The sequence below is a fragment of the Panthera leo genome, chromosome B2 (assembly GCF_018350215.1).
Source record: "Panthera leo isolate Ple1 chromosome B2, P.leo_Ple1_pat1.1, whole genome shotgun sequence".
Taxonomy (NCBI): Eukaryota; Metazoa; Chordata; class Mammalia; order Carnivora; family Felidae; genus Panthera; species Panthera leo.
The window spans coordinates 67,954,359-67,981,234 of NC_056683.1; the positions used below are offsets into that span (position 1 = coordinate 67,954,359).

The window sequence follows — 26,876 nt, forward strand, 5'->3', positions numbered from 1 at the left end:
CAATTTCTCAGAATTGATGGAGAATTTGTCTTAACAGCAATCACAACAACAACAACAACAAAAACTGAAAAGAAAGTAAGTGCAAAAGAAAGAATGAGATTCTACTATATATAAAATAAGAGAGAATTCTGTTCTGTTAAAACTTCCTGGGACATTCAGAACTATGAATTAATCCTGTTCACATATTATAATAATGTTTTTTTTGTTTATATATCCACATGTAGCTAAACATAATAAATGGTTTTGAATTATTTCTAATGCATTAATAATAATTTTTTTTTTAACATTTATTTATTGTTGAGAGACAGAGACAGAGCATGAGCAGGGGAGGGGCAGAGAGAGAGGGAGACACAGAATCTGAAGTAGGCTCCAGGCTTTGAGCTGTCAGCACACAGCCCGATGCGGGGCTCGAACCCATGAACTGTGAGATCATGACCTGAGCTGACATTGGATGCTTAACCAACTGAGCCACCCAGGCGCCCCTGATCCATTAATATTTTAGAACTTGGTTGTATGATATTCTCTCTGCTTCCTTTAAGTAATAATTCCTACTCCCACAATACACTGCCCTGGGAACGCTAATCATTTAAACCTGTAGTGACATGTGAATGACTGCTTGCTCTCATTTCCTTTACCTTCTTCCACCAACACATCCCCAGATATTTCAGGAATATCTGTTAATGAAACTCAACTAAAATATCTGCCAATGGACAGAAGGATCTTCTTCTTAAATTGTAATGCATGGGCTATTCCGTTTTCATTAAGACGTGGAAAGGTAAATGGTATTTCACAATGGTTGTTCAGAAGAAGGTGAGAGATGGGGGAGTGGTTGAACATCGATAAGAAAAGATGACATGTAAGTCAGGCTCCTGGGACGAAGGTGGAAGAAGTGCAGGGATATAGAAAGGTTGGTGACCAGAACCTAAATTGGATACACCTCTGCTGCCTAACTCCTCTACATCTTTCTCAATTCAAGGGAAAGATACCATTCATCTGTTAGGAGGCTTCACCCACCAACTTACTTCTTGTTTTTTTCTGCCTTAAGTGGCATTAGGAAACAGTGAGACACATGTCCTGGGAAAGTGAACTGGCTACATTATATGACTATAGAAGCATGGGCAGCATGGGCAGTCTTTATTGAGATAGATATAGCAAGAGACTCTTGTTTGACAGAATTGATTAGGTACTGAATTTTATGTTAGGCATATATACAGTGTAGGTATAAGTACGACTTCCGTGAAGGATTAAGTAAACAAGCAAATTAATCAGGCATAGTTCTGCCCTCAAGGATCTATCTGGTTTAATAGCCAAAATCAGATATATACAAAATGATAATCATCATATAGGCAGTCTGGGCTAAGTACCATAAAGAAAGTACAAAGAAGAAAGTAGTTCTAGTGGTGGTGGTGGTGGCAGTAGCAAGAATGGGGAATTTTCCTTTGAGAGATAATTTTTGAACTGACCTTAGAGGATAGGTAGATTTTTGACACCTAGAGATATAGAGGTGGAGTCCAATGCATGAATATGTTTGGGTTTGATAAGTAGTTTAGTCTGCCTGCAAGTTAGACCATAGTAAAGGGAGTTGTGGAAAATTATATGAAAAGATCAGTTGAATGCAAGTTTAATAAAGGACTTGAATATCAGACTTGAATATGGACTTTGGTAGTTGATGGAATCTCGCTGATATATTTTGAGGAGGAGAGAGCTTTTTAATTAGTTTTCTAGCATAGTTAGATTCATGTGCTGAGTAGTCTGGATGGATTGGAGAAAAGAGAAAATGCTAATAATAGAAACAAAGTGGTTGGGAAAAAGTGGTTTTGTCTACTCCAGCATGTGGTAGAAATGGAGAAATGAAACTCAAGTGATTGGAGGGCTGGGAGAGTAGATTAGGCTGGGAGAATAGAGTAAATCAGAGTACATTATATTATTTTAATGTTACATATCATATAAGGCACATTAACAATATTGTATGTATATGTGTATATATGTATGTATGTATATATATGTGTGTGTGTATATATATATATAATGTAATATTATACTCTGACATATGAGTAGAGCAGATCTCAGAAAAATAAGATTTCTACCCTGATTGTGTTGTTGAGTAGTTGCATGTCCTGGGTTAACACATACCATTTTTGCAGGACTCTTATTTCATATCAGTTGTGAAGTACTGACTGATCTGATGGCCCCACTCATTCTAAAATTTTATCTTTTGTAGTTTTTCTGTAAAATTCTGAGCATCAGATTTAATTAGTGGATTCACTTTGTTGTATTGAAAGTATATTAAAATCAGTGCTATCTGAAGTAGTACTTTCTTTCCACTTGAATTGTACTGAACTTTTTAACCAGTGTTCATTAATGTGTACTCACTTGGTATTTGCTAGATGTACTTACTTGGTTGGAACTATGTTGTTTAATGATATCACTGTAACACATGTGTAGATTGGAGGTATTTTAAATTGGCCTCTGGGGTTTACATGTACCAGTGTTTTAAAAAGATGGAATTAAATCTAACCTAGTGGGTGGATTTTTAGCTTGGATCAAAGTGATTCAGATTTAGATAGTATTAATTTGATTTTACTTTTCGAATATTTAAAGATTTACAAATTTTATGTTTCAGGTTCACTAATGTATTTAAATGAAGCCACTCTTCTTCATAATATCAAAGTTCGATACAGTAAAGACAGAATTTATGTAAGTATTTTACCTATGATTTAGGTTTTTGTGGGGATAATTGTTTTACATGCTACTGTTTGATTTTGTTAAGCTTCAAATTTTCTAACAGATCAAATCTTGTTCTGAGCCTATTGAATAGAGTATGACCTCCATGTGGATAAGGATTTTTTTCTAAAAGTTTACTGCTCTAATTCCATGGCTAGGAACATGCATCATACATCATAGGCACTTAATAAATATTTGTGGAATGAAACAATGAATTCAGAGCATCATCTTTCAGACTTGAAAATGTCCAATTTAGTTTAAAAAAATTAATTATTTTGGGTTTTGATTTCTTATTTTTGGTATATGTCTATAGATACGTTAATTCACTATTCACAGTATTCTGCAAAAATTTAAGATAACTATAAAGAATATATGTTGAAATAAAAATTTTGATGGTAAAGAAATGTACATTAAAGTAGAAGGCAGTGCCTGAGGAAATCTTAAGAACATCAAAACACTGATCATAGAAATAGTTGCAATATTTCATTAAACCCGAGATGACTTACCTTAAAAAACCAGAATATTAAAAAACGAAAGACAATGCTTTTAATATAAGCTAGGGTTTACACCACATTTTTCAGATGGATACTTAACTGGTATGTTTTAATTATAATTATTCATTGGGTATGTATGAGGTTTTTATTTTAATATGACCTACTTGTAAATTCCTTTGTTGGCTGGAGATAAATTACCACACTGTAGTTCTCCTGTTCTAAAGATGGGACTCCATTATTTTTGAAAGAAGAAAACACATGGCTTCTTTGACTCTCCCCAGATCAAATAGCAGTCTTAATCTTTTATATCACTATCAATTCTCCTAATTATACTCACTTAATTCTGACTAAATTACCTTTGTCTTTGCCATCTGTCCAAGTAGTGACAGCTGGGAAATAGAACTAGTCTTTTTAGAAGAGTTTACTTGCTGTCTTTCAATTGTATATAATATTAGTCCTCACTTTCTTGTTTGATTTTTTTTTTTTTTTTCAAATTCAACTAGTCAGGGAATATATTTGGGTTGATATATGGTTATTTTTTTTAATTTTTTTATTTTTTGGTTATTCGTGATTAGAAATATATTTAGAAGCAAAACTCACTCAGTCGGCAGACTCATACTTAGTATCTGATGTGTGCTAAATGCTGTTTTAGTTACCAAAATAATGCCCATTTTTAAAATTTGTTAAAACAAATTTGTTTTTTCTTTAATTTTTTTTTAAAGTTTATTTATTTTCGAGACAGAGACAGAGCATGAACGGGGGAGGGGCAGAGAGAGAGGGAGACACAGAATCGGAAGTAGGCTCCAGGCTCTGATCCATCAGCCCAGAGCCCGATGCGAGGCTCGAACTCACGGACCGCGAGATCGTGACCTGAGCTGAAGTCAGACGCTTTACCAACTGAGCCACCCAGGCGCCCCAAAACAAATTTGTTTTAACAGATTTGTTAATCTTTGAAGTAGAACTGGTCACTATTTTGTCTGTACATGTCTTATATTAATAACTTGGTGGTAGAGCAATCATATTTATTTGAGCAAATTTTAATTGTATATTTTTTCTAGAAGTTTGGAAAATTTTTATTACTTTTTTAAAATTTTAAAATATGTTATTTATTTATTTTTGAGAGAGAGAGTAAGTAGGGGAAGGGCAGAGAGAGAGAGGGAGACAGAGGATCCGAAGCGGGCTCTGTGCTGACAGCAGAGACACGAGCTCACAAACCGTGAGTTCATGACCTGAGCTGAAGTTAGACATTCAACCAACTGAGCCACCCAAGCACTCTGGAAAATTTTTATAAGAATGATTATCCTTTTTAAGAATTGAGATACTTTATTTTTATTTGGGATGTTTATACAAAAGCTTAACACTCATAGGATTTTCATTGGTTTTTTAATGTTTCTTTGTTGGTGTGGTATTGCACATGCTGACCTGTCCATTAATAACTGAAGGTTTACATGCATATTAATTATACTTTCAAGAAAATTAGTTTTCTTTTTTTCACATTTAGTTGACCTATAAGTCTTTTCTAAATTGCATGATTGATAGAAAAAATGATCTATTTGTGAAACTTAAGTTTTGGTTTCTCATGTATAATGTCTGTATCACTCTGGAGTATTTTAGGGTTATTCCTAGCTTTTTAGATCTTTCTTAACCGAAGATACGTATGCAGTTAGGCAAATGACCTCTATTAGTGGCTGTTTGGCATCATCAGCTTCTGTTTGGAAAACCAGTGTTTTCAAAGTTAACTGAAGCCATGATTAGTATGTTTTTTTAGCCAATTATGTCTTTTGGTTATAAAACCATCAAAATAACCATCTAGTTATTATTACTATAACATATGGAAGAGGAGGAAACAGTTTGAAATAAGAGTTTACATTTGATATTTTTCTATTTCTCATCAACCAGAATTATCACTGTTCTTCCTTACAGTTGAGTAGAACTCACATTTAACATTTTTATTGGTTACTAATATCTCTGTAACTTTCCTTTGTCTCCCACAGAAATATTTTAAAAATTTAAAAATTAAAATTTTTTTTATTCCATTGCAGTAAACATCTTTGAGAGCATTCACTGAATTTTAGATTAGTAATCTGAGAGTTCAGGGTTTCTGCATCATTTCCCTTCTACAACTAGAAGCAGAAAAGAGAAAAGTATGGTAGAAAAGAGAAAAAATATGGTCCTGCCTGCCCTAGTTTGGCCAGTAAACCACTGCTAATTGCTAAACCACAACTCTTTTTCTACCCACAAGGAATTTTATAAATCCTATTGGTGCTTTTTTTCTGGTCTTTTAGAACCACAGTTAAATTCCAAATTTAAAAGCAAACTTAAGTTGCTCATTAAACATTTAGCCTGTCAGTGTTCTAGGCAATGGTTAGCATATGTTGTTTTGCAAAAATCTGGGACTAAGTGGTCACCACAGCACTAAATCAGTCTTTGGCGTTCAGTGATGGGGATAGGCCTAGAGGATCCTGTGAGTTATATTAAGCTCTTCGGTAGCACTGTAAATAAAGTAGTCCAGGTGAGGAATATAAATGACCAAAACTCGAGCTGTAGAAATAGAACTAGGAGGATGGCTTCCATAAATGGAGTCAACAGAAGAAGGCTAATTGATACGGAGACTTCGACACTGCTCTTTGTCTGTGGCTTGGTGGTGATGCCATGAACCAGGGGGCAGGGGTTGCATATAGGAGGAGAGCATTTTCTTTGAGGCAAACGGTGGTGGGGGGGGGGGCGGTCAAGAGAGATAATCTTGATTTTGGATATGCAGAGTTTGAGATGCAGATGGGGTGAGAAGATGAAAATATTTATTAAAAGTTAGAGAAATACAGGTCCTGTAGAGGGAATGTTTAGGGCTGGAAATGCCGATTTAGGAGTCCTAATTTATATAGAGAATTAAAGGTGTCTATTTGCTGAATTTTCTTTTTCCTATGACCCTTGTTTAGTTTTATTTTTTAGTTTTTTTAATGCTTATTTGTGAGAGAGAGGGAAAGAGAACACGCATGTGCGAGAGCAAGTGGAGGAGGGGCAGAGAGAACAGGAGACACAGAATCCCAAGCAGGCTTCAGACTCTGAGCTGTCAGCACAGAGCCTGACGTGGGGCTCGAACTCACAAACTGCAAGATCATGACCTGGGCCGAAGGCAGACACTTAACCACTGAGCCACCCAGGCACCCTGACCCTTGTTTGGTTTTAAATGAAAATGAACTATTGGAAAATTTTACATTTATGCCTTTTCTGTTTAGACATATGTCGCCAACATTCTGATTGCAGTGAACCCATACTTTGACATACCTAAAATATATTCTTCAGAAACAATAAAGTCGTATCAAGGAAAATCTCTTGGAACAATGCCACCTCATGTCTTTGCAATTGGTAAGTAATTTAATTGTATTTTAATTTTTTGCCTTATACAAATTTGCTGTTTTTCTTTTGGGTTAATAAAAGATACCATGAATTGAATATGTATTTTGGTGGGCCTTTATGCATTTTGAATGTATCACCTTTATTTAGGAGCATGTATCTTATACTGGATAGGGAAGACTACTTTTGCAGAATGGGGCAATTGTACATCATTATTTTTGTTAAATGTCTGTGTCCTCTTAAGTTTGTCCACCCAGTTGAAAGTAGGACATAATAAAAGCTGACATAATGGTTCTTTTTGACTTCTCAGCACGATTAGCTCCATCTTGAAAGTGTCCTTCTTCATAGCTTTGGAGCTCAGACTTTCCAGTGTTACCCAGGTCATCACTTGTGAGGGTGTTACTAGGGCTAGATAAGAGTTTGTTAAGAGCTGACGTTTTCCATGCCTTATCTTGCGTCAGGGGTTTATAGAATATTAAGGATTGAAAACGATATATGCTTCTAGGGAATCTGTGTGGGAAGATAGCAGTCTTTGCTTTCTCGGGTCTTCTCTCATTTTTTTTTTTTTTTAAGTTTATTTATTTTGAGAGAGGGAGAGAGCATGAGTAAGGAAGGGGCAGAGAGAGAAGGAGAGAGAGAGAATCCCAAGCAGGCTCAGAGCCCATCGTGGGGCTTGAAGTCATGAACCGTGAGATCACCACCTGATCCAAAGTCAGATGCTTAACTGAGTGAGCCACCCAGGTGCCCAGGTTTTCTCTCATCTTGAAGGACTTTAGCTCTGAGGAACATAGAGATGGAGCTTTTTGACACACATACTCTCATAGCTGGTGACTGCAAGTACAAAGATGTTAGTTAACCCTTTGGATCCAGACATAACCAACAGTTAAGTGCTGACATGTTTTGGTACTAGTTCTTGGTGCAGTCTGTTTCGCTTTGGGCTTTCTTTTCATGCCTGTGTTTTGGCCAAGCTAGGCTTCACTTCCTAATTTGGCTGACTTGTGTACTGTGTACTACTACACAGAGTGACTATGTCACCCAAATCCAGTGCAATAGCAGATTGACTTTTAGTTCTGAGATGCTCTGATGGTCGTTAGTATGCTTTCTATGAGCTAGCAAAATGGTACAAAATCCTTAGAACCTGAATATGACCAAGCTCATTACTGGAGAGAAATTATATGTTCAAAATGTAAATAAACTGACTTTTATTTTTAGTTCTTTACTGTTAAACATATTTAGAATGATATGAAAGTGAGTGGAACAGATTGCTGATAAATTGGGCAGAAGGATGTGTATACTCTTGCATGTAGTTTGCATTTGGTCTAATAGAGTAAAAGCCATTTGTAAAGCCTTTTCTTCACTTGTATGGGTAGCATATGTCTGAAGTGAGAAATAATTGTGTTATAGGGTTAAATTGGTTAGAACCTAATTTTGAATTAAAATTGTTTTTAAATTAAAAAAAATTTTTAATTTATTTTTTAGGGAGAGGGGAAGAGAGTGTGTGTGTGTGCACGAGCAGGGGAGGGGCAGAGGAAGAGGGAGAGAGAAAATCTCAAGTAGGCTCCATGCCCAGTGAGGAGCCCAATGCAGGCTCAATCTCATGACCCTGAGATCATGACCTGAACTGAAATCAAGAGTCAGAGACTGAGCCACCCAGGCACCCCTGAATTAAAATTGTTTTAATATGAGACTACTTTAACAGAATTAAATTGTGCTCAACTTGTGTTTTTAATACTACCACACAGATTTTGCATTTATGTATTTATTTTCTCCAGCAGAACTTTTGTTTGCCAGATTTCTTAATTGGTAGGTGTTAACTTGCTTTTCTCTGGGGCCCTCATTAGTTATGCATTGTGAGCATTTTGTTTTGTTTTGTTTTGTTTTAGACCTGCTTTGGAATTGGGAAGAACTGAGCCACAGCTCATAATATGAAAACATTTTAGTGCAAAAAATTAAGAGTTGTTTATTTGGATTTCATATTACTTAGCTGTCAGGGTAGTAAGATAGGACATTTAGTGTAAAAACTATTTAGAGATGTTTTGAACACTTGAGTGATTTTATTTTAAAATGTTACTAGCTGTATGGGTGCCTGGGTGGCTCAGTTGGTTAAGCCTCCGACATCGGCTTGGGTCATGATCTCATGGTCTGTGAGTTTGAGCCCCTCGTCAGGCTCTGTGCTGACAGCTCTGAGCCTGGAGCCTGCTTCAGATTCTGTGTCTCCCTCTCTCTCTGCCCCTACCTTGCTCAGTCTCTCTCTCTCTCAAAAAGTAAATAAACATTAAAATTTTTTAAATGTTACTAACTGTAAACATACATTTATAATTTCTTTAAGAGCAAGTGTTCTTTGATAGTAAAATAACTTTCAGTCATTTAGTAAATTTGTATTTAACACACTGCTCATTATTAATGTGTTATTTTAACCCTAGCTGATAAGGCTTTTAGAGACATGAAAGTGCTCAAGATGAGTCAGTCTATCATCGTATCTGGAGAATCAGGAGCTGGCAAAACAGAAAATACAAAATTTGTTTTAAGGTGAGGAGTATTTAGCTAACCTGGAATATTTTGAACAGGTTGTTTTTTTTGTTTTTTTTTTTTATTTTTGGTAAAAAAATATCTATCTATCGCATAACATCTATCTATCTATCTATCTATCTATCTATCTATCTATCTATCGCATAACATTTACCAGTTCAAGCATTTCTAAGTGTGCAGTTCAGTAGTATTACATATATTCACATTGTTCACCTAATATCCAGGAATTTTTATTTCACAAAACTGAAACTGTGTGCTCATTGAACAACTCCATTTTCCCCTATCCCAGCCCCTGGCAATTACCTTTCTGCTTTCTGCTTCTGTGATTTTGACTACTCTAGATACCTCATATGAGTGAATCATACAGTATTTGTCTTTCTGTGACTGGCTTATTCCACTTACATAATGTCCTCAAATTTTATCCATGTTGTATCATGTGTCACAATTTCCTTTCCAAGGTGAATACACCTGTGGGGTATGAATATACCACATTTTGTTTACTCATTCATTCATCAGTGGGTGCTTTGGTTATTTCCACGTCTTGGCTGTTAGGAATAGTGCTACTGTGAATGTGTTGTGAACAAAGAGATACAAATATGTCTTTCATTGAACAGGTTGACTTTGAATACATTTGCATACTTTATTTATTTTATTTTTTAAAAATATTTTATTTTTAAGTAATCTCTACACCCAGTGTGGAGCTTGAACCCACAACCTCCAGATCAAGAGTTGTATGCTCCACTGACTGAGTCAGCCAGGTACCCCTTCCATACTTTATGACACAGTTTAAAATGGTGGGGTCTTGGTGTACCTGGGTGGCTTAGTCAGTAAAGCGTCCGACTTCGGCTCAGGTCATGATCTCACAGCTTGTGAGTTCGCCTTGCATTGGGCTCTGTGCTGACAGCTCAGAGCCTGGAGCCTGCTTCCGATTCTGTGTCCCTCTCTCACTCTTCCTGTCTCCTGCTCATGCTCTGTCTCTCTCTTGCTCTTTCTCTTTCAAGAATAAATAAAACATTAAAAAAAAATGTTTAAAAAGCTATAACAGAATAGTTGCATTTAAATATAAATTTGTAAATTTTAAATAAATAGTTGTAGTGGTGATCCAAGTTTAAATTTTACATGTGTTAAATGATATTAAAATTACAAATATAATATGTACAATATTACAGTCATGTAAATTTTTTACCTGTATTTTAAACAGATACCTGACTGAATCCTATGGAACAGGTCAAGATATTGATGATAGAATTGTTGAAGGTATTGTTAATTTTTTAAATTCTTATTTTTTATTGTTAGATATGTACTGAAATTGACTTATGAGAATCCTCTAGGTGGTCTGGAATGTTCTCCCAGAGATCCAAAAGTCCCTTCCATTTCCTACAAATCTTTGCTCATGTATATTCTCCTTTATTTAATATCTGTTGTCTTCCCTCTCACCCCAGGTAAGTGTTAAGAGGGCAGAGATTTTTATCTATTACAGTTCCCTGGAATAGTGTTTAATACGTGGGATATGATCCATAAATATGTTTTGGATGAATGAAAGAAATATAGGATACTTTCTGGTCTCCTGTTTGTTTAGTTGACCCTGTGTTTTGTAAAAAAGGAGAGAGGAAGAGGGTTATTTGGAATTAAAATGCTTTTTTGGGGAAATCATTTTAATGAATAGGTACAGTTGGAAGGCAGGAGTCTGTAAATTGATTTCCTTAAGGTCAGTGCTTGCATACCCCTTACCAAGTCTTCTTGTACCTCATTTGGAAACAACTGTTCCAGTCTACCACCGTGTTGAATCTGTACCACCCTCCTGCATCATAGATTCCTCTCTGGTCTCCCCACTTAAGTTTTTGCTTCCCTGTAATCTATTCTCTGTGTGGAAATTGGGATGATCTTTTCAATCTTTTAATGGCTTAATATTGCTCTGAAGATACAGCTGCAAATCTGTAACATCACTAACAGTGCTCTGTGTGGTCTGGCCTCTGTCTCCTTTGCTCTAATTGAGCCATGTTTCCTTTGAGTCCTTATACTTTATTCATGGTGGTCTCCTTGTAGTTTTATGAGGTGTTTTGAGCCTATGTGGACACTCCTTCTCCTTCCTCCTTCCTCACTTTCTGGTATGAGGCAGTCAGTAAATATTTTCATAATGATGATGATGAAGTTAACATATGGAGATGTATTACACATTGTCTGATTTGCTGAAAATCTGTTCCTAATTTGAATCCCTACAGAATGAGGTAAGTACTATTTTATCCCTACTTTACAGATTAAAAACTGAGGTAAAAAGATTTTAAGTAACTTGCTGAAGAGCATATAGCTCATCAGTTGTGGAAGTGGGATATAAACTCAGGCATCTTAAGAAAAAAAAATAAACTCAGGCATTGTAACTATGTGCTGTACTGAGAGCAGATTTTAATACTCTTAGTATTTTAAAGAAAAATTTCAGTTGGACAGAAATTTATTGAGGGGCTTCTGTGTTCATTCATTTTGCTACATTATAGCTAGCAGGTGTTATGTTCTTTTTTTCACAGTTGTGAAATATGAGTGTGGATGAACGTAAATTCAACTCTGATAAACATTTTTAAAGTTTGCAGCAATCATGTTTTTCATGTTTCTTGACATAATTTTATAGTTTTACTTATAGTTCTCACTGTGCTTTTGTAACATACCCAGGTTTGAAGATCTAATAAGTAGTGGTTAATTCACAGTAAAGTACCTCACTTTAATGAGGGAATCACCTTTAAAATTGAATAAATAAAAAGAACAAATTATGAGTTAATTCAATAAAATACTAATTAGTATTCTGATTTGTTTACTTGAGGTACAAATGTGCTTGCAAATTGGATATAAACCTGGTTTCTTCTGTGAGAATGTAGTGTACAACATGTAGAGTGCTGTAGTTGAGAAAAGTTGGAAAGTGTTATTCCAGCTCCTTACTAGAGGATAGTAGATGTTAACTAGAAGAACATAGAAATCATTTGGTGGTGTCTTCAATTGAAAATTGGTTGTTGGTTTTAGAATGAATGTATCAATAATATTACTGTAATTTTCTAGTAGGCTCTTATCCTAATTTTGGATATTTTACTTAATATATTAAACCCTTCAGCAAAAACTAGTAGATCTCTGTAGAGGAGTTGGGGAGACCTGTAATTGAGTTCCCCTTTTGCCACTAGCCAGTCATGTGGCTTTCCATAAGTCAGTTGATTTTGTTAGGCCTCAGTTTTCTTGCTCATCTGAAAGGTTAGATGTATATGCAAACATTTTTCAGTTTTAATACTTTGTTACTTTTTTTTTGGAAAGTGAAACAATCGGAAAGTGATCTTTAAAAGAGTTTGGATACTTGTTAATAAGCTTTCTACTGTGGATTGTGTAAGAGAGATGGACTTTAATAAAATGTTTCATAAAAATATTATAGTAATAAGCATCATAAAGCAGTTTATGAGGCTGCAGATGGAGAAACATGTAAGATTGGCACTAATCTAGTATATTTATAGTTGAGACTGGTGAGTATAAGAATAGAGTCCAGTAAATCTTCCTTAGTCATATGTGTGTAGATTATAAGATAAAAACAATTAAAATTTTACATTTGTTCATTGGGAGTTTAAGTTTTTTTTTTCTTATTAAGCTTTTTATTGTAATTCCATTATAGTTAACATAAATGTTACATTAGTTTCAGGTGTACAATATAGTGATTCAGCAGTTCTGTACATCATTTCTCAGTGCTCATCATAAGTGTACTCTTCTTAATCCCTTTTGCCTATTTAACCCATCCCCCTACTCACCTCCCCTCTGACATGCTTTATTTTAAACAAGTACTCTTGTTTAAAGTTGTTATTTTTTTTTTTCAACAAGAACATTTTTTACTTGAAGCATACTTCAGAATACGGGTTCTAAAAGATATGTATAAAACATTCCATTCAAGAAAAATAGAATACACATTTTCCTCAGGTACACATAGAAGAATCCCCTGGTTAAATCACATAAAAAGAGACATGACAAATAGTATAAATTTAAGAAGTCTGATAGCATACCAAGTATATTCTCTAACTACAGTGGTACAAAACTAGAGATCAACAATAAAACAAAGCTGGAAAATGTACAATGTAAATACTAAATATTTAATATGTAAATATTAAATAACACACTATCACACAAACAGTGGACCAAGTGGGAAATCATGTGGCAAATCAAAATAGGTTTCAAAAGAAAAAAGCAACACAATATTCCAAGACCTATGGGATGCAGCAAAAGCCGATGTTAGAGTGAAATTTATGCTATAAATGCTTGTATTAAGAAAAAAAGTTCAAGTAAACAATTTCACATTACACCACAAGGACCTAGAAAAAGAAGAAACTTAGCTGAATTTAGTAGAGGAAGGAAAGCACGAAGAAAAATCAGAAATAAATAAAGTGGAGGCCAGAATAAACAATAACATAACAGTGAAAGGAATGACCAGGGGTGCCTGGGTGGCTCAGTCATTTGAGCGTCCAGCTTCAGCTCAGGTCATGATCTTGCAGTTTTGTGGGTTCAAGCCCCGTGTTGGGCTGTGTGCTGACAGCTTTGAGCCTGAAGCGTGCTTTGGATTCTGTGTCTGTCTCTCTCTGCTCCTCCCCCATTTGTGTTCTGTCTCTCTCTCTCAAAAATAAACATTAAAAAAAAAAAAAAGACCTGGAAACCAAAATGACAAATGGAAAACAGTACAACAGGTAACCATAGAAATATGTAGTATGATAACAGATTACTGTAAACAGTTATATACTAACAAATCAGATAACTTAGAAGAAAACCAGATAATTCCTAAAGCACATAAGTTGCCACAACTGAATCATGAGTCTTGAATTCAAGAAACAGGAAATCTTCAACCTATAACAAGAACGAAAGTTGAATTAGGAATCAGAAATTTCCCAGGACAGAAAAAGCTGACCACATGCACATGGCTTCATTGGCAAATTCTTCTACCAAACATTTAAAAAAAAATAATGACAATCTTTATCAAAATCTTACAAATAATGGCATAAAGGGAACACATTCAAAATCATTCCATGAGGTCAGTACCACCCTGACACCAAAGCAGGATAAAACAATACAAGAATAAAAAAAAGTCTAGTTTGTGTGATAGAAATACTGCTACTTTCTTTTGACATTTGTTTGTATGATAAATGTTTCTCCACCCCAGCACTCTCAATCTGCAGGTGTATTTAGCTTTAAAATGAGTCTCTTATAGGCTGGGGTTTTAGAAACAGTTTTTCTGAGGACCTTTTTTAGTCATTCTGTAAACTAATTTGTTAGATGTACATGAAAAAAATGGTAAATCTGGAGGTTTTACTCATATATAAAACAGTTTAGGAAGGTAAGTCAACTAATACCTTCTTGCTTGTATTTTGTTCACCAGAGATTTGCTCTTTTCTATATTATGATCACTACTCCTTTAGTAAAGATGATGCACTTGTGAAAATCTTACAATTTTTAGGGAGTAATTTTCAAAGTTGAATTATAAATTTTGTAACCTAATGACTTCTTAAAATTTAGTCTTTTCCATACCATTTACATTTTGTTTTTACATAATTTGAGTAATTTTCCCATCTTCTGTACTTTAATAGAGCTTGAATATAGTGGTAGTCAATAAATATTTGAGGAATTTGACATTACATGTGAATTACTTCATGTTAATATTTTTGAAGACATTTTTTCTATCTCTGTTAATAAGGAAACATACCGTGCATATTTATTGTTTTGTAACTTTCCTTTATGCTATTTTTTGATGGAATATTTTTATGTCTTTTTCAATAGCTAACCCACTCTTAGAAGCCTTTGGAAATGCAAAGACTGTTCGCAACAATAATAGCAGTAGATTTGGAAAATTTGTAGAAATACATTTCAATGAAAAGGTGAGTAACTGTGTTTTGAGATGATATGTTTGAGAAGTGTTTTTGTAAAGGTCTTGATAGCATTGGTGCTGTACTTGAACTCATGGTAAATCCATTTAAGTTTTTCTCTGTTACTTTAGATGGTGGGGAGAATATATATATTCATTATAATCTTTATAAATATTCTTTATTTAGTTATCTGCTTTTCCCCCTTTATTTGATAAATATTACAACCTCTTTGATAGACGAATGGTTAGTAGCAACATAATTTAACATCGGTAGATTATACTTTCAGACTTTAAATGCAAACATGTATTTTCTCTCTGTTTTGTTTTTTAGAGTTCAGTTGTTGGAGGATTTGTTTCACATTACCTTCTAGAGAAATCTAGGATCTGTGTTCAAGGCAAAGAGGAAAGGAATTATCATATCTTTTATAGGTTGTGTGCTGGTGCTTCTGAAGATATTAGGGAAAAACTTCATTTGAACTCCCCAGATAATTTTCGGGTAGGTGGATGAAAAGAAATTACATACAATTTTTGCAAATGGACTTGCCTTTGATTCTAAAACTTATTTTAGTGAATTTTAATTTCTAGTTGTATGTAACTTACATTGAATCCAGTGTAATGTGATAACATGTAGATCTCTACTGAGATTTACTGCTGAATTTATAATATAACACTATCTGAAGAGATATGAAATGGATAGATGAAAGGATAGATATGAAACCAGTTATCAATTTAAACTCAATAAGAAATTTATAATAGTTCTATAATGCTAGCTTTAAAGTTATCTTTGACACATTAAAAAAAAAAGTTTGACCACTGAATTAATAAAGGATGTATGATTGTCTCTCTTAATTCAACAGCAGATATTTATTGCTTGCCCCCTGGGTACCAGGCATTGTGCCTGGGTGAAAAAGATGAACAGTTCCTGCTCGTGAGAAATTTAGAATCTGGTCAGAAACACACACGCAAACACACACAGTCTGACTGATAGGTTGAATGGTAAGAAAGAGGTGTGCATAGGATGTTGGGGATTTTGGAAAAGCTTACATTAATAACTGATGCTTGATTAGAATCTTGAAGAATTTTCAAGTATTAGCTAGAGGAAGAAAGATGCAAAGAGTATTCCTAGTAGGTGGAAAAAGATGAAGAAAGAAAGACAAGAAAAAGCTTAAAGAGTATGGCAGGAAGTGGTGGAAAGTGAGGCTAAAGAGTTTGGTCTTAACTTCTATAGTTAATAAGGAGCTACTGAAGAGATTTAAGTAGAAAGTTGGATATCAGGTCTATACTTCTGGCTTTAATATGGAGGGTGGTTTTAAAGGGGGTATGGGAGGGGATGGATAGAAATTGCAACTATGGATGAATTAGTTGGTAACCCATGGCTATAGTCGAAATAAGTTACTTACTGCCTGAATTTGGTTTAGCAATGGGAAGGTTACAGAGGAGGGGATGTGCAAAATATTAGGAGGTAAAATTGATAGGACTTGGAGACTGAATATGGTAGGGAGAAGGAGGATTCTGGAATAATTTTTTAGATTTGACTAGGGTAACTGGGTGGATGTAAATACCAAACAAGGGCCATATGGAAGATTTGTGGCATATAGGATGAGTTTAGTTTTGGAACCTATGGATCATCTAAGGAGAGAAGATTAGAAGACAGTTGGTCTTCTAATGTGAAGGTCATTGTTGGTGCTGTAGTGATAGGTTTGGGAGATGTCAGAACTCTGGTAGTAGTTAAAAGTATGACCATGAGTAGATGAGATTGTTCAGGGAGATTTTGTAATGTAGAGAAGCAGGTGCCAGATCCAGACTCTGGAGTTGAAGAATATGAACGGTGAAGAGTTGCCCAGGAAAGAAAGCACAAGTTGGGTTGTGAGAGAAGTACAAGGAAAATCAGGAGTGCCAAGAATCACAAGCCAATACAGTTTCAAGAAGTGGTGACTGGGGATGGTTAGCATAATTTACAGATTTGCAGCTAGGAAACTGTGTCCCTGTGTGGAATATGTGGGAATCATGGAAATGGATAAGGAATACAATTTGAATAAAGTTCTCTGGGTGATTCTGATAGTTCTCTTTGGGCAGGAGTCTTCCGCTTGAGAATTGTGACACATATTATATTTAATTATTGTTCTGTGTGTTTGCAATTCAGCTTTTCTTTATTACTTCAGTTTATTTTAATCTGTATTTGGAAAATTTAAAACTACTGTTTTAAAATGCTGTATAACTGCCTCTATTTATATGCTTCTATAATGTCCCACCTTCTCTAGAGCTCATCAGATTAATTGGAATGTGAAGTTAGTTGCCCACAGTATCTTCATAAAAGTAGAAGAGGTATTTCTCTACAATGAGTTTTAGAAAAGGAGTATAAGTTATTATGAATCATATGAAATTTAATAATGATGGTGTGGCTTTTTGACATTGTGTTAATGATAAGGTAATGGTACCATTCTTGTCTTACTTTAGTATTTCTTTCTATTTGGAGAACTAGGAGCATATTTTTTTTTGCGTGTCTCAGATTGTATAGCCTTTCCTGGCACAATGGCAGGCATCCTAGGAAGGCAGCTGCTGAAATTCTTTATTAGGTCAGAAAGTTTCCTGCCTCTAAAATTACTGCCCTTTAAAAATAGGAAAGATTTAATGGTATTGATTTTTATATTAACTATTTAATTTAATCTACTTTCAGGAATTAGGATTTTCAACATTCCTGGTTTGATTAGGAGTAAAAGGTTTATAATATATAGCAGTATCGATTGTAGTTGAAAGATTAAATGATATTCAGGTTATATTTAAAAATTCTTTTTGGTTACCCCTGTTTGATAAATTGTGTTTTCTTCTGTATTATTTTCATGTGGGTCATATTTGTTTTATTTTAAATTTCTTTTTCCTAGTATTTAAACCGAGGCTGCACTAGATACTTTGCTAACAAAGAAACTGACAAACAGATTTTACAGAACCGAAAAAGTCCTGAGGTATAGTAGGCTATTTTTTTAAATTAAAATCTTTAATGCAAAAAAATCATACTGAAAGATACATTTTTTATTTTGGAGCCTAAATCATATTTCTTACTTTTAGGTTTATACTTTAAAAACTAAATGCTCGTTCAAGTCTCTCTCACGGTGTATAACTCTGTCCCTCTCTTGGTATCTACAGAAGCGACACATTTTGGTTCTTCTTGGTTAGGCCTCAATGCAGTGCTCTTCTCTGGTTCTTTTTCCCCCACGTGAGGGTATTATATTGCCTAAGAATTATCCTTTGCTAACATTTTCAAAACTTACTCTCACATTACCCACTTAGGATTAAGTATAAAATATGTTCTTCATAAGTTATTTTCTACTTTAAGCCTGAAGTAAGCTTTGAAGTAGACATTAAATAGGGTAAGCATTCTTGTGAACTAATGCTTATATATTATTGTATTTCTCTTTAAAACATTGTATTTCTATAATATATATTGATGTTACTAAATTATTATATTTCTGAGAGTAATTAGAAGTAATTATACTATTAATTATTTTAAAAATATTAAATCCTTAATCTAAAAATCTACAACTCTTACAAATTTTAATATGTAACATTCAAGTAGTAAGTAGTACTAAGTTGTAGCTAATCAAGGAGCTTAAATTATGAAATAGTCAGGATTAATTATAGGGAGTAGTTCATTTTGCCTTTATTAATTTTATTTCAAAATTTATATGAATATTTAGTTGTACAAGTTTTTATTATATGCACCTTTTAATGTGTGAATCAGATGTTTTTGTCTCTTTTCAAAATGAGTGAGATGAACTATGTTTCTAATATATTCATAGAAAAGAACAGAAAGCAAATAAAAATTCCCATTATTTTAAATTCTAAGCAGATGAGTACGTTAGTTTTTAAGTTGACATTTTATTTGTCATTTCAGACATAAATGTCCAAATTAAAACTTGTAAACTTTGTGTGACATTTATGGTTGGAACTTTAAGAAGTTACTTTAATATTTATTATGGTATCTTTTTTTGTCATGATAACCTATATTTTTATAAGGCATCATTGAAATATAGAAATTGTATTCTTTCCACTAAGATAATGGAAACATTTACCTATGGGATAATGCAGCTGTCCTCAGGGAAGAAGATGTGTGTCTAAATGTGATCTTTGACATGGAAAAAACTAAGTAGAGAGGGAAGAAAACTGGATTTTGCTCTCCAAAGAATACCAAATATTCTTGGCATTCTGCTAAGAAAAAAAAAAAGTACTCTTTGTGATTCTAGAGGCAACATACTTTGTTAGGTATTTTACTATATTATTGAGTGTATATATAAAAATATATAAGTGAATAATGGATTAATATGTTTAAATTACTTTTTATGTCTTCTTTATCAGGAGGATGAGGTGATCATTTTGACTAATTAGAATCCTTCGCCTAGTTCCATTTGAGTGTCTAAGCTGTGTGCAATTTTTAGGAGAGTGCAGTATTTTTAGTCTGCCATAATAGCAATATATTCATTAACATTTGATTAGAAACAGTTTTTAAATGAAGTAACGATTCAGTTGCAAGACTAAAAATTCTGCATGGTCTGTGTTTTTTGTTAACTTTGGCTGCATGTGATCATTTCCTTTGCTGCTTTCAAGAATGAAGTTAAATTTCTTTATCTAGACATTTTCCAGAAATTTCACCCAAGCATAATTAAGCATTTTAAAGAATTTTGTGGAAAGATAATCCCAACTTTAGCTGGGAAGCAATTGGCAACTGGGAGGAAAAAAGTCTCCTAGAAGTGTCTTTAATGGGCAATTAATTCTGATGCTGTGTTACTTAATGTTTAATTTTACCTATTCATTGTCAAGTTCTGGAAAATTCCTAGTCCAGTTTCTCTGTGTCCAGTAACTTTTGTTTTTCTACTTCTAGTTTCTGCAGGCCTAACTTTCTTACTCCTTTTTCTGAGCTTTTTAATAAGTTCTAACAAATGAATACTTTAGATGTAAATTCTTTTAGCAAAGAAAACACATTTTTTTCTTTATTTTTTCTGAAATGTGAGTCATTGCATAAATTTTTACAGTAAACACAATGCTTATTAATACACTTTACCTCATATATGCTTATACAGAAAGATTTAAAAAGTGATTCTTAGGCCATGAAAATTGTTATTAGTCTGTCCACTATTTACCACTGCTGAATATTGGTGCAGTTGATGGCACTTAACCTAAAGGAGTATAATGTTAAGTGTTAGATTTGAATTTTTAATATCATTTTTTTACCTTAGTTCTTTTTGACCTCTGGATTAAGGTTGATTCCTTTCAACCACCGATATATTCTTATTTTTCAGTCAATTTATATTTTTATTTAACATATCCTAACATTATAATACATTAGAGCTAAAATTGTAATTTAGTTGGAAAACATCTCATTCCATCTTTTACTGATTTTTATTTAGATAATTTTAGATTCATGGGCAGTTGAAAGAAATAATACAGAAAGATCCTATGTACATTTTTCTCAGTCATTTAGTTTTTGAATTGTTAGAATAGTAAAGTTTTCCCATTGACATATTTTATTTTTGCATGTTATATATAGTGCATTAATAGACTTTGTGTAGTGGTTTTAATATACTTAAATAATGAGAAAAGAGCAGTTAATTGGTATCTTCTTGTTTTGTAGTATCTTAAGGCAGGTTCCTTGAAAGATCCTCTGTTAGATGACCATGGAGATTTTATTAGAATGTGCACAGCCATGAAAAAGATTGGTTTGGATGATGAAGAAAAGCTTGATCTGTTCCGGGTAGTAGCTGGTGTCCTGCACCTTGGAAATATTGATTTTGAGGAAGCTGGCAGCACCTCAGGTATTTTTCGTTGGTTCATTTGTTTGTGGTTGTTTTGTTTTAAAGAGGAATAAAATTAGAAGTTCTGTCATTTATTTGCAAATTCAATCTCTTTGTATGCAGGCTTTTTAATACCCTGAAATTTCTAGAATATATTGTGTTGTGTGGTAAATCTTGGAAATGAAGGATGCTGCATTATTAGTCATTATGAGCTCTGTTTTGAACAAGTCAGTGATACTAAGCGGAATAAATTCATTTTATGAAGGATAAGTAACCGTGACCAGCCAGAAGGGTCATATTTAGTTAAATTTTTCAACTGATAATTCTACTTTGCCAGTATGTGCACAGCATAATTCTCTACCATATATTAAGGTATTTTAACATTTTTCTGGTTCATTGATATAAACTTGGATCAGTTAATTAAGGCAATTGAATAGGTACCAGCCCATATACTTTATTATTTGGAAATGAAAATAGTTTATACGTTATGCAAATTAAAAAGAACATGTAAGTGCCTTCATGATAGTAACATTTGAATTCCAGTGTTTCTACATAAACAGTAAGACTTTTTATGTAATCTTAAATTGGATCCATGAACACAGGGATTGGAAAACTGTGGCCCATGGCCAAATTTGACCAGCTGCCTATTTTTGCAAATAAAGTGTTGGTAGAACAAAGCCACACCCATTCATTTGAGCCTTGTCTGTGCCAGCTTTCATGCTACAGCAGCAGAGTTGAGTAGTTGTGACAGAAACTGTATGGCCAGCAAAGCCTAAGATCTGACACTTAGAGAAAAGATTATTGACTCCTATATAAATACATTATTAAAATATTTTATATTAAAAATAAGTTTAAAAATGTTGAAAGCACTATTTAATAGAGTAGTCAATAACATGGACTTTAGTGTCAGATCCCAGAAGCTCTCTGACCTTTGCTTTTCTTTATATGTAAACAGCCCATGAGAAGTACTTTTAAAGTACAGTACCTAGCAATAGTATGCATATAAGGAAGGAGCACAAGAGGAAGGAAAAAAGAATATTTAAAAAATGTGTCTGCTTGGGGTAACTGAGTGACTCAGTTGGTTAAGTGTCCGACTCTTGGTCGTGATCAGCTCAGGTCGTGATCTCCCGGTTCATGGGATCGAGTCCTGTGTTGGGTTCCACACTGGCAATGCAGAGCCTGTTTGGGATTCTCTCTCTCCCTGTCTCTCTGTCCTTCCCTTGCTCATGCTCTCTCGTGCGCGTGCTGTCTCTCTCTCTCTCAAAATAAATAAACTTTAAAAAAATGTGTCTGCTATTTGCAAGACCCTTCATATTTTGCGTTTCATCGTAAACAACATATCATAATCTAAATTTCATAAAGATAATGAGGTAAGGGATATTATCTGCATTTTATGGAAGTGGAACCTGTACAGAAGTAATATGGTTACTAATGAAAATGTAGATGTGAGAACTGGGTTCCACCCACATCTAACTAACTCAGGTACTTGTGATAATTGGCCCAAATTGCCCCCAGTCTAAAACTTCCCAAGAGTCCTGATCTGTGAGTGAGCAGACTGGAATAGATGGTCTTCATGACTCTCAAACTTAATATCCTGTGATGCTGTGAAGTCAATAATGTCACATGCAACACAGTGTAGTTAAGAGTATAAATTCTTGAGCCAGAGTATTTGCCACTAGGGTAGTAACCTGCCTGTGTGGTCTTGGGCTGGCTCTCATCACCATAAGTGTTTTTAATGATTAAGTAAAATAAAAATACAGATTAATTCCAGTTTAAAATGAAAAATAAAAAAAGCAAAATCAGGTATGTTCTTAGTGTGCAACATATTTTTAGTTTTTTTGAAGGATTTGAAATTTTTATTTCAAATTATCACCCTGTGGTAGCACATGCAGATGTATACAGAGATCATAAACGTGGTGTGATCCAGTAGTGGAAAAAGCACTTACACAGTCAAAAGGCAAATAATAGCATGTATTTACATTAACTTTTATTTTTCTTTTCAAACTTCCTTCTGTTGAAAATGAGCAGAAAGCAGAGCAGATTGTAAAGAGCCACTGAATGAAGAAAATTAATAAACTAGGCTATTTTTTTATTTTAATAGTTCAGATTTTATTAATCTCCATTTTTTCCTGTGACCCTTCCTATAGATCCAAATGGTTTCTTTCTAGTTAGAATGGATCCCCCCCCCCCCCCCCCCCCCCCAGGGAGCTCAATTTTGGCATGTCTTTGCAACTTAGAAAAGCTATAGATATTTTTATAATTATTTTAAAAGAAAACTTATTCTTCTAAGTGTTTAGAAGACTCATATCGAAAAGTTTCTGCATGATGGCATATACAAAAAATGCCTAGTGGGACTTCCTGTGTTTTTTAAATTCTGCATGACAGAAGTAAATGCTACTATAACAACAAACTTAAAGAGTATTCAGAGAAGTTCTTTTCTGGAAGGAGAGTGACATGAAAACCTTACGTTGTTTTACAAGTGTTTTGCCTTTTTAAAACTTTTAAAATATATGTTTTCTTATGTTAGCCTTACATAATTTCTCAAAGTGTATAAGAAACCTTGCAAAATAGTAATGGTGAAATGTTTCAATACATTAATGAATTTTTGATGGCCAGTTGATTGACTTACAAAATTTAGATAATCTATGTGTGTTTAGTAATAAGAAATCAGTAGTAAGCTTATTTTTACAGAATTAAAGCTTTAATATATCTTCTAAGTATTCTTGTCCCCTTGTTCTTTTTCTTTGGTAACAGCTTAATTGAAATACAGTTCATAGACCATTCAATCCACCCATTTAACCTACACAATTCAGTGGTTTTTTCATATACTCAGAGTTGTGCAGTCATCACTGCAGTTTAGTTTTTAGAACATTTTCATCACTCCAGAAGAAAACCCCATACCCTTCAGCAATCACTTCTCATTTCTTCCCAAATCCCTCAGCTTTAGGCAACCACTAATCTACTTTCTGTCTCTATAAATTTGCCTATTATGGGAATCTCATAGAAATGGAATCATACAATATGTGGTCTTTGTGACTGACTTCTTTCCCTTAGTATGTTTTCAAGGTTCACCCGTGTTATAGCATGTATCAGTATTACTTTTTTTTTTTTTTTTTTTGGCTGGGTAATATTCCATTCTGTGGATATACCACATTTTGTTCATCATTTCACCATTAGATGAACATTTGGATTGTTTCTGCCTTTGGCTATTATGAATAATGCTGCTAAAAACATTCTTGTCCATGTTTTTGTGTGGGCATATGTTTTTATTTCTCTTGGATATATGCAAGAGTGGGATTGCTGTCATATGGTAACTGTGTTTAACCTTTTGAGGAACTGTCTGACTTTTTTAAAGTAGCTATATTCATTTCAGATCCTCATCAGTGATGTATGGAGGTTCCTGTTTGTCCACATCCTCACAAATGCTGTCTGATTATAGCCATCCTAGTGTGTGTGAAGTGTTTTTTATTTGCATTTTCCCGAAGGCTCATGAGATTGAGCATTTTTTCATGTCTTTATTGACCATTTGTATCTCTTTTTTGGAGAAATGTCTGTTTATATCCTTTGCCCATTAATTGGGTTGTCTTTAAAAAAAAAACAACCCTTTTTTTAATGTTTATTTATTTTGAAGGAGAGAGAGAGAGAGAGAGAGAGAGAGAGAGCATGAGTGAGCAAGCATGAGCGGGGGGAGGGGCAGAGAGAGAAGGAGACACAGAATCCGAAGCAGGCTCTGGGCTCTGAGCTGTTAATACAGAGCCCGGTGTGGGGCTCAAACTTATGAGCCATGAGACCATGACCTGAACTGAAGTCGGATGCTTAACTGACTGAGCCACCCAGGTGCCCCAGTTGGGTTGTCTTTTTGTTGTCAAGTTGTAAGAATTTTTTTTTTTTTAATTTTTTAATGTTTATTTTTGAGAGAGAAAGATAGAATGCATGTGGGGGAAGGGCAGAGAGAGGGGGATACATAGAATCTGAAGCAGGCTCCAGGCTCCAAGCTCCGAGCTATCAGCACAGAGCCTGATGCAGGGCTCAAACTCATGAACTGTGAGATCATGACCTGAGCTGAAGTCAGACACTTGAACTGACTGAGCCACCTAGGTGCCCCATCAAGTTGTAAGAGGTTTTTAAAATATATATCACAGATACAAGTTCCTTATCAGATATATAATTTGTAAATATTTTCTCTAAATCTGTGGGTTGTCTTTTAAATTTTTCGGTCGTCTTCTTTGAAATATAAAAATTTTTCATTTTTCTATTTTGAGAGAGGGAATGTAAGTGGGGGAAGGTCAGAGGGTGAGGAAGAGAGAGAATCTTAGGCTCCATACTCAGTGCAGACCCTGACGCAGGCTCATCTCACCACTGTGAGAGCATGACCTGAGCTGAAATATAGAGTTGGATGCTTAATAACAGAGCCACTTAGGCACCCCAAAAGTTCTTCATTTTGATGAAGTGTAATTTGTCTGAATTTTTTTCTGTTGCTTGTACTCTTGGTGTCATATCTAAGAAATCGTTACTGTTCCAAGATGATGAGGATTTATGTCTGTGTATTCTTCAAAGAGTTTAATAGTGTTAGCTCTTAACTCAAGTCTTATTGATGGTGTGAGGCAGGGGTTCAACTTAATTCTTTTGCACGTGGATATCCAGTTGTCTCAGTGCCATTTTCTGAAAAAGCTGTTTTTGTCCCCAGTGAGTTATCCTGACAGCCCCTTATTCATATAGAATCTCATGGTGTATTTCTCCTGAGACCAATCTATTAAGTAGTTTACTAATTTGTCATGATAAACTTAACGATTTTTACAAATTCTTTGTAGTTTTGAAATTAGTCTTCAGATGAATTAGTTATAAAAATTAAACCTTAACTATTAGTAAAATGTTTATTTTCAGAATAGTAGTAATAATAAAAATAATAATAGTTAACTTTTATATAGTGCTTACTGTGTACCAGGTACTATTCCAAGAACGACACATATGTAACCTCATTAATCTCTATAACAACCTTATTAGGTAAATATAGTTAGTATTCTCTAAATGGATAAGGAAACTGAGCACAGAGAGAATAAGTAACTTTTTCAGGGTCACACAGCTAATGAGTCTTACAGCCATATCAATGCAGAGGCACATTGCAGTATAGTGTCTTTCTGTATAATGCTTTTTAGAACAGCCTCCATAAGTATAAATCTATGTATATGATGTACAGGTAATAGCCGTTGCCTCCTTACACTCTTCCTGTTTCCCAAACAGGAAGCATAAGCACATGCATATGCATGCGTGGGTACACACAGACACACACCACACCACACCACACCACACCACACACACACACACACACACACACACACACACACACACACAAACGTCTTATGTTGACAGACATCCACACTGACCTACTGAAGTGTCACCATTTGCCATTACAGTTACGTCTTGAAGTTTTCAAGAATTGTATGAATTTTAATGATAAGCTACTATATTTCTCTAGAGATTTACAAGGATTATAATCTATCATTAGTGTATTTTGCTTGCAGGGTCATAAAAAATGAAACAGTGGCAGGTTAATATTGATGAGCAGAAGTCCATGAGATATCATGGACTGCCTCAAGTGAGGGTCTCCCACTGACCTTGGCAGTAGGAATGTCTGACAAAGATGGTGAAAAAGTGAGATGAAATTATAAGCCACAGATAAACCCGGTCTATTCCATAGATTTATATGTGAAGTCTACTTCTAAGAAATGGATCTTGAAAATCTAGGTTAATATAATGTCTTTTAATTTCAAATTTAAATGTATTTTCATTAGGTGGTTGTAATCTGAAGAATAAATCTAATCAAGCATTGGAATATTGTGCTGAATTACTGGGTTTAGATCAAGATGATCTTCGTGTAAGTTTAACTACAAGAGTCATGCTAACAACAGCAGGGGGCACCAAAGGAACAGTCATAAAGTAAGTTCCTTAACTCATTGCTCTGTAAAACTACTGCCTTGTTGTTTGTCAAGGAAATATGTTTCTTTGACAACATGGAGATTTAAAGTTGATCTTTTGGATGATCCATTTCATTATAATGTTCTAAAACACGTGCTCGATAATTAGAATTCTGTGCATCTTACTCCAGTAATCTATATAAATAAA

General features: G+C 34.4%; 1 protein-coding gene across 7 annotated transcripts in view; it reads left to right on the forward strand.

The window, feature by feature from the left end:
- Positions 1-26,876, forward strand: part of MYO6 (myosin VI) — a 143,304-nt gene that overhangs the window by 65,093 nt on the left and 51,335 nt on the right. For 4 of the 7 annotated variants that reach the window (XM_042939199.1, XM_042939200.1, XM_042939203.1 and 1 more), the window contains exons 4-13: positions 2,624-2,697; positions 6,455-6,584; positions 8,996-9,101; positions 10,303-10,358; positions 14,883-14,980; positions 15,299-15,463; positions 17,850-17,930; positions 19,321-19,329; positions 20,594-20,774; positions 26,546-26,690. In XM_042939199.1, the coding sequence (XP_042795133.1) occupies positions 2,624-2,697; positions 6,455-6,584; positions 8,996-9,101; positions 10,303-10,358; positions 14,883-14,980; positions 15,299-15,463; positions 17,850-17,930; positions 19,321-19,329; positions 20,594-20,774; positions 26,546-26,690 (1,045 nt within the window). The remainder of the gene's footprint in view (positions 1-2,623; positions 2,698-6,454; positions 6,585-8,995; positions 9,102-10,302; positions 10,359-14,882; positions 14,981-15,298; positions 15,464-17,849; positions 17,931-19,320; positions 19,330-20,593; positions 20,775-26,545; positions 26,691-26,876) is intronic. The other 3 variants (XM_042939201.1, XM_042939202.1, XM_042939205.1) reach the window with 1 other exon arrangement.